Source organism: Nicotiana attenuata, chromosome 1, assembly GCF_001879085.1.
Source record: "Nicotiana attenuata strain UT chromosome 1, NIATTr2, whole genome shotgun sequence".
Classification (NCBI taxonomy): domain Eukaryota; kingdom Viridiplantae; phylum Streptophyta; class Magnoliopsida; order Solanales; family Solanaceae; genus Nicotiana; species Nicotiana attenuata.
In genome coordinates, this window is record NC_031989.1 from 89,037,849 (window position 1) to 89,045,602 (window position 7,754).

A 7,754-nucleotide genomic window follows, 5' to 3' on the forward strand; every position below is an offset into this window, starting at 1 on the left:
GCAGCATTTTGGTGGTGTTACTGCTCATATTGTGGAGCAATTAAATACACCAGTGCTACAATCTGCTATATGTGCTTACATAAACTGTAACATTCTAGCTTTTTTCTCTTGAAAGTGTCACTTTGTTGGGTCAGATAGCGAGGTCAAGGACAATTTCTTTAAGGGTTTTGCCACACTCTACACGTGCTGTGACGAGTGAAGAGGAAGATAGTGGTAAATTTATCTGCAAAAAGATAACAATATCTTTACAGGGGATATTGGAATATTATGATGTTGCCATAGTTAAGGATCTAACGTTGGTTCAAGTCACGTCCTTTATGGCATTACTATTTGATATGTACACCAATCTCGAGGCTATGGTTCATGCTCAAACAGTTTGCTATGACTTGCCAAGAAGAAATTCTATTAGTTTGAAATTCTTAATATTTGATTTTGATCCCAAAGCACAAGAAGAGGATGCTACTAGACTCTTTCACCAACTGATGATAGTTGGTGTGTTTCTCACCAATTCTATAATCGACGCGAAGGTCAGTGCTTGCTCATTGTTGTCTGGCTCCAAGTTAGAGAAGCTGCAATATGGATATTCTATCCATACCCAGATTACATATGGCGTACGTATTGGTAACATAATTTGCAGCATACCTCTCAAAAGTGGTATTCCGGATTGTTTAGATGAAGCATCTAAGAGAGCTGCTGGAATTAGAACTATGCCCGTAACAATTTATGAATTTTTCTTCTATCTGAAACTTGGAAAATGTAGTTGCATTTTTGGTCTACAATTAGTCATTAATCTACAAATGAGTTGCTCCAAGAGAGTTAGCAAAAGCACATGCCTGGATGTAGTTCTACGGGAGCTCAAAATTGAAGAACTCTCATTGACTCTACAGTATGGTGGTAATTTTAGCAATTCGAGGGACTCCAAGACTCTTGTTATTTACTGGAAATTAATTTTGTTGTTGATATTGGGAAGATTGACTGATTCAAAGGATCTTTACTTCATGAATCCTTTGCCTCATGCTTTCATTTTGAGAAAGCAGTTCATAAGAGTTGACCATAACTACAAAGTTTTGCTCCGATACAATTGGTAGCCTCATCTAGGACTTATCGTCTACATGCAACATGGTGCTTACAAGCTTTTCATTTCCAGACTGTCAAAGGTCCATACCAAGGAACATAGATCTTTACAGAGTGACATTTTCCTTGAGTTACTTGATAAAGAGTTGTTGCAACACGAGGAAATGGGTAACTTATGGATACATGGCATCACCTGTTAGTCTGGTCTCACTCTGTGGCTTGATGTTCATAACTCTTTTTCATTTCTTGAGTCGAACCTTGAGGACAAGGTTCTTTTGAGGACGGGAGTATTGTTGTGAATCAAGCTCACTCAATGAGGGCCTATGGGCTAGAAGTGGTGAATGAGACTGAGTCAGTAGGGATTATTGGGCTGAGTAAAATATTAGAGGGTTTTATTTGGGATCCAGGCCCATTTCGGAAATGGTTAAAAAGGACTAGCAATTATAGAGAAGGGATTATGCGAAACGTGATACTGAATATGTTCTCTCTCATCTCTACTCTATATCTCTGATTTCCTCATCTCCTTTTGTACGTCTGTTCTAACCTCTTTCTTCTTATGAGTTCTTCTACGTTATTTCCATCGCTATTCCTTGTAACTGTTTAGTAAGGGCAATACTACAAGTGAGTTTACTTGTGTGCGAATTGGTTATTTCAAGTTTGTTACAATCAAACACCATAAAAAAAATCGGGACGAAGATAGTTATAATTATTTTGACTAATTGATTACCATATACAGTAAAAATAGTTGTGGGTCTTTGCAATTTTTTTTTTTGTTTTATGACCCAATCTTTTATTTTTACACATGAAAAATTTACTTTTACACGTAATAAATTTTTCTTTTACTCATAAGAGATTCAAAATTGTCTATGTAAAGAGACATAATGCCCTATTTGTTCTAAGAAATAAATATGGGAAGAGTTAATAGCAGTACTCCTACTGTCTCAATTTATGTGCCGGTATTTAACTGAATATGAAATTTAAAAAAAGAAAAGAAAATTTTTGATACTTATGGTCTAAAATAATAAGACTGTAAATTAATTCATTAAGTGTAAAATAAAAATTCTAAATATAAATTATTTTTAAAGAAGAAAATATGATTTTTATTTTTTTGGATTACTTAAAAAGAAAAAAATGTCCATAAATTGGAAAGAAGAAATATAATATTTGAGTGGTAAAATACCATACGAAAACAGAAATAGACAGTCCCGCCTCACTGCATTTTATTGGAGTTTTCGATAAAGTAAAAAGAGAGAAGAAAACGTCAAATCTCTTCACTCTCCCTGTCCTACACACTTGACTTGAGAGCGCTTCTTTGAGGAAAAAAAGTCGAAAGCGAAGGGTGCGTAGGATAAGCCGCGTGATGGGTGTAGTTTAGGGAGCTTCTTGCCTCTCTCTGCTAATTTCTGGGCAATGGCGGAAATACTTTGAACTCTACACTGCACTAGAAGCGTAGTGGGTGCACCTATTTTAGCTCTTTTTTCGACTTGGGTGTAGCTTGTTTTCTTGGTGGACTGTGTTTTTTTGGCAAACAATGGCAACTGCTGCGCATTTTAGTAGTTGTCAGAGAAGGAGAGGAACAGTTAGAGTAACTTTGTTCTTGCTTTATTTCTGGGGTTCTCTAATCTCGCTATCTTGCGCCACTAGGCTATCGTCAGTCGCCAGACAGAAGCTTGAGGTAGAGAAACACTTGAAAAGGCTCAATAAACCTCCCATTAAAAGCATTCAGGTATACCCCTACATTTGCTAAGTTGAATAGCTCACTATTATCTTCTTTAGGAAAAATTAGAAAAAAAACTTATTCTATCTTGGTAAGATTTGAGTTATATTTCATAGCTAGAGAAGAGTAATGTGCAATAATGAAAGAAGAATAGTACTCCGTATTATTGTTCTAACTGTTGTTTTCTTTCTTTTTTGTTTCAGTTTTGTACCTTATTATATCAGCTAATAATTTGTCAGTAGATTTAGTTGTTTTTATTATTTTCTTTACCCTTGTTCCGCGTTTGGGAATGCTGGACTCTGTGTTGTGTGTGTGTGGCAGTGGCGGAGGCAGGATCTCCACGAAGGGGGTTCAAAAACTTTTTTTTGTAGCTAGTGGGAATTGAACCCATGACCTTATCTAGATTTTGAACCCGACCACTAAACTACACTTTTGGATTGTGTTAAGGGTGTTCAAAACTTAATATATAGAGGTAAAAAACAGACTTGCGCCCCTCTAAATCCGCCCCCTGGTGTTGGGGGGTGGGGGGGGGGGGGGGAAGAGAGGGAGAGGCAGGGGCTAGAGTTGTCTTGTTTTTTTTCTGTGTAATTTTCAAATCTTAGTTCTTTTTTATTGGATGCAATTGATATTACTTAATCCAGATTCTAAAATGGAGCACTTTCCTTTGTTTAATGGAGTATATTTGATTCAGGATGAAAAAATCATTACATTAATATAGTATAGAATTTTGATGTTGTGAATGTAATGATTGAACAGAGCCCAGATGGAGATATCATTGACTGTGTCCACATCTCTCACCAGCCAGCCTTTGACCACCCATTCCTCAAAGATCACAAAATCCAGGTTCCTATTTCTTACTCTTAAAAGAAAAAAAAAAAGAAAAGGACCAGTATTTTTCCGAATTATTGTGTAACTTTACTTTGCTGTTTAAAATATCTTGATAATATTGTATTGTGTGTTTTTACGATGCTTAGATGAGGCCTAGCTATCATCCAGAAGGGCTTTACGACGATAATAAGATGTCCACAGGGTCTAAAGAAAGAACAAAACCATTAACTCAGTTGTGGCATATGAATGGAAGATGTCCCGAAGACACGATTCCAGTAAGGAGAACAAAGAAAGAGGATGTTTTAAGGGCAAGTTCAGTGAAAAGATATGGAAAGAAGAAGCATAGGAACATTCCTAAGCCCAGGTCGTCAGATCCTGACTTCATCAATCAAAGTGGCCATCAGGTGCATAGTTTTACCATCATAAAGGACATATGTTGCTCATATCCTAAAAAAATGCTGCCTGGTGTGTGTTGGATCCTCTAATAGTTGTTCTTTTTTGGAGGATACGAGCAGCATAATAAATGGCTAACAAATATAAGAGTCCACGATTACTTTCTACCTGTACACACGTTTCTTGATTTTTATGATCTTTTGTTTTTTTGGAAATTTTAGTCTTTGTTAATTCTGATTGAGTTTTATGGATGATCAGCATGCAATAGCTTATGTTGAAGGTGACAAGTATTATGGAGCAAAGGCAACAATTAATGTTTGGGAACCCAAAATACAGCAGCCAAATGAGTTCAGCTTGTCTCAGATTTGGTTACTTGGTGGTTCTTTTGGTCAAGATTTGAACAGCATTGAAGCTGGTTGGCAGGTATATTTGCTTTGATACACGTTTAACTGTAGTGGATTACAACAAAATTGAAGTACTGATGCTGTAAACTAGTATGCCTAATTATGAGTCTAATAGTATGCGCATAATCTCAGGTTAGCCCGAACCTCTATGGTGACAATAACACGAGACTGTTCACTTACTGGACTGTAAGCTTCTTAACAAATTACTGATGCTCTGCTTCTTTTTGAAATTACTTTGGCTTTTTCAGGTTCAACATAGTGTTGCTGCTAATTTTTGAATGCCTTGTCATAACTATTTGCAGAGTGATGCATATCAAGCCACAGGCTGCTACAATCTCCTCTGTTCGGGTTTCATTCAAATCAACAGTGAAATAGCTATGGGAGCAAGCATCTCACCTGTTTCTGCCTTAAGAAATTCCCAATATGATATAAGTATTCTTATCTGGAAGGTAAATCCACTTTCAGAATTTTAAGCCCTTTTTGCCTATTGCCAAATAAAGTGAATAAAAACTCAAATTGATGGTATCAAGATTCATATGATCATTATGTGGTAAAAGTGGCTGAATAATTTTATTTAAAATGACTGTTTGTTAAAAAGGAGTCTTTTTGTTTAGAAAGCTAAACTCACTTCTTTTTTTCTCAGTAACTGTTGAAGGGACTCTTCATAGGCGTTTGGATATATATATTATTTGCAAATGTTGAATTAGTTGCAAATTAATGTTTGTTTTACAATTGTGTCTTGTTTGAGGAGTATTTCAAGTGAAATATTAGGTTCTCACTCACAAAATCTCAAACCTTTTATCAAAGTAAAATTCATGTCCAAATACAACTTCGACTTCCAAATACTTATTTTCAACATCAACTTCAAGCACTCGTTTTGTCAACTTAAACCAAATATTGTCTAAACAGGGCTTTATCAGTTGTCAATTATTGTCACAATTGCATTGTGCTGCACCAAGTTGTTAAAGCACCATCAATAACTCCTGAGTTTTCTTTTGCTATATTTTGATTTTCTCCATAAAGCCATTTTTTTCCATCCGTTCTCTAGCCGAGAGTCCATCAGAAACAGCCTCTCTGCCCTTCCAGGGTATAGGTAAGGCTGCGTATATCTTACCCTCCCCAGACCCTACTTGTGAGAAATTACTGGGCTTGTTGTTATTTGTCTGTAAAGCCATTTTATATTGGAATATCTGTTTGTAGGATACAAAAGAAGGGCATTGGTGGATGCAATTTGGGAATGATTATGTCTTAGGGTATTGGCCATCATTCTTGTTCTCCTACTTAGCAGACAGTGCTTCAATGATTGAATGGGGTGGGGAGGTAGTGAATTCAGAACCAGATGGTCAACATACTGCAACACAAATGGGCAGTGGTCATTTCCCTGAAGAAGGTTTTGGCAAGTCAAGTTATTTCAGGAACATTCAAGTGGTTGATAGCTCCAACAATCTTAAGTCTCCCAAGAGTCTTGGCTCCTTTACTGACCAATCCAATTGCTATGATGTTCAAACAGGAGATAATGATGATTGGGGCCATTACTTTTACTATGGAGGCCCTGGTAGAAATCCCAATTGCCCATGAAGTTTAAAAACCCACCCTGTAAAATATAGTATAGTCTAATGCTTTATCTTTCTCTTTATTTGTATACCCTTTCTTGTTTTTCATTTTTTAGGTTTTGAGTTAGTGAGTGTGAACTTTTCTGTAGTGGGAAGTTTTGACATTTTTAAAGGTTCTCTCCATGCTAGTGAATGGGAGAAAGTGTGGCCTGGTTTCTTAAAAAGCTAGAAAGAAACAAAGGCCTTTTGTCATCTTCTTGTATTTTATTGTTTGTTTATAAGATACTCCATACTTGGGAGTATCTAGTCTAATGGATAGTGAATTGTAGGCTTCTATTCATTGTATGCCACCGAGAAGTGATTAATGGCATATTAGGCCAAGCTGCATAAATTAGTTTAGTTTGAGAAGTTGTTTTTCTCAAAAGTGTTTTTTTCAAAAGTTCTTTTGATGAAGAGCAGTTTGTGTTTGCATGTTTGGTTAATTAATTTGAAAAGCATTTTTGAGCAACAATTAGTGTTTCGCCAAGCTTTTAAAAATTGCTTCTAAGTGTATTTTTCTCAAAAAGTACTTTTGAAGAGAAGCTACTTTTTTTTATGCTTCTTCAAAATTGCTTCTGCTTCTTCTCAAAAATACTTTTTTTCGTCCAAAAGCTTGGCCTAAAACTTGAACTTTGAAAAAATAAACACTTTTTTTTTGGAAAAAAATACTTTAGGATTGGAGAAGCTTTAGCCAAACAGGCTATTACTGTTGGTTTAATTTTGGGGGGGGGGGGGGGGGGGGGGGGTATCCGGAACTTTTTTATTGTCTTTTTGGACAAATGTTACGTTAATGGGTGTAAAAAAAGTTACTTTTCTATATATGATGCCGAAATTCTCCGCGCTATACCTTAACGGTAACTTTTTTCGTTAAGATATAGCGCATGAATTTACTGCGCTATACTTGTTTAGCGCCGGAAATCTGTGCGCTATACTCTGATGACTTGGCTGCCAGGTATAGCGCATGGAATTAAAATGCTATACATATATAGTGCAGTAAATTCATGCGCTATACCTGTTTATGGGCCCACCAATAAGTTAACTAACATAACAATAATTCATATGCGCTATACATAAAAAATTTCAGCCCCCCCGGGCTAGCCATTTTCTATATAAAGGGGTTAGGATTTTAGGAAAATTCATTCAAAAAAAATTCTAACTCCCGTTCAAACTTTTCTTCTTGTTAAATTCTCAAGCATTTTTCCATAATGTCTGAAGAGCGTAGAATAAGAGTTTCATCTTATGGGCGGGGTGGTGTGGGGTGGGGGGGGGTCAGGAACTTTTTTATTGTCTTTTTTGACAAATGTTACGTTAATGAGTGTAAAAAAAAGTTACTTTTCTATATATGACGCCGAAATTCTCCGTGCTATACCTCGTTAAGATATAGCGCATGAATTTACTGCCCTATACTTGTTTAGCGCTGAAAATCTGTGCGCTATACTCTGACGACTTGACTGCCAGGTATAGTGCATGGAATTAAAATGCTATACATATATAGTACAATAAATTCATGCGCTATACCTATTTATCTGCCCACCAATAAGTTAACTGACATAACAATAATTCAAATGTGTATAGCGCACATTAAAAGAGCGCTATACATAAAAAATTTCAGTCCCCACGGGCTAGCCATTTTCTATATAAAGGGTTAGGATTTTAGGAAATCCATTCAAAAAAAATTCTAACTCCCGTTCAAACTTTTCTTCTTGTTAAATTCTCAAGTATTTTTTCATAATGTCTGAAGAGCAT

General features: G+C 36.1%; 1 protein-coding gene across 1 annotated transcript; it reads left to right on the plus strand.

The window, feature by feature from the left end:
• LOC109230182 lies at positions 2,291–6,377 on the plus strand. The gene is made up of 7 exons (XM_019395709.1): positions 2,291–2,800; positions 3,548–3,634; positions 3,766–4,023; positions 4,271–4,435; positions 4,549–4,602; positions 4,719–4,865; positions 5,617–6,377. The coding sequence occupies exons 1-7, from the start codon at positions 2,606–2,608 to the stop codon at positions 5,992–5,994; spliced, it is 1,284 nt and encodes a 427-aa protein (XP_019251254.1). The 5' UTR covers positions 2,291–2,605; the 3' UTR covers positions 5,995–6,377.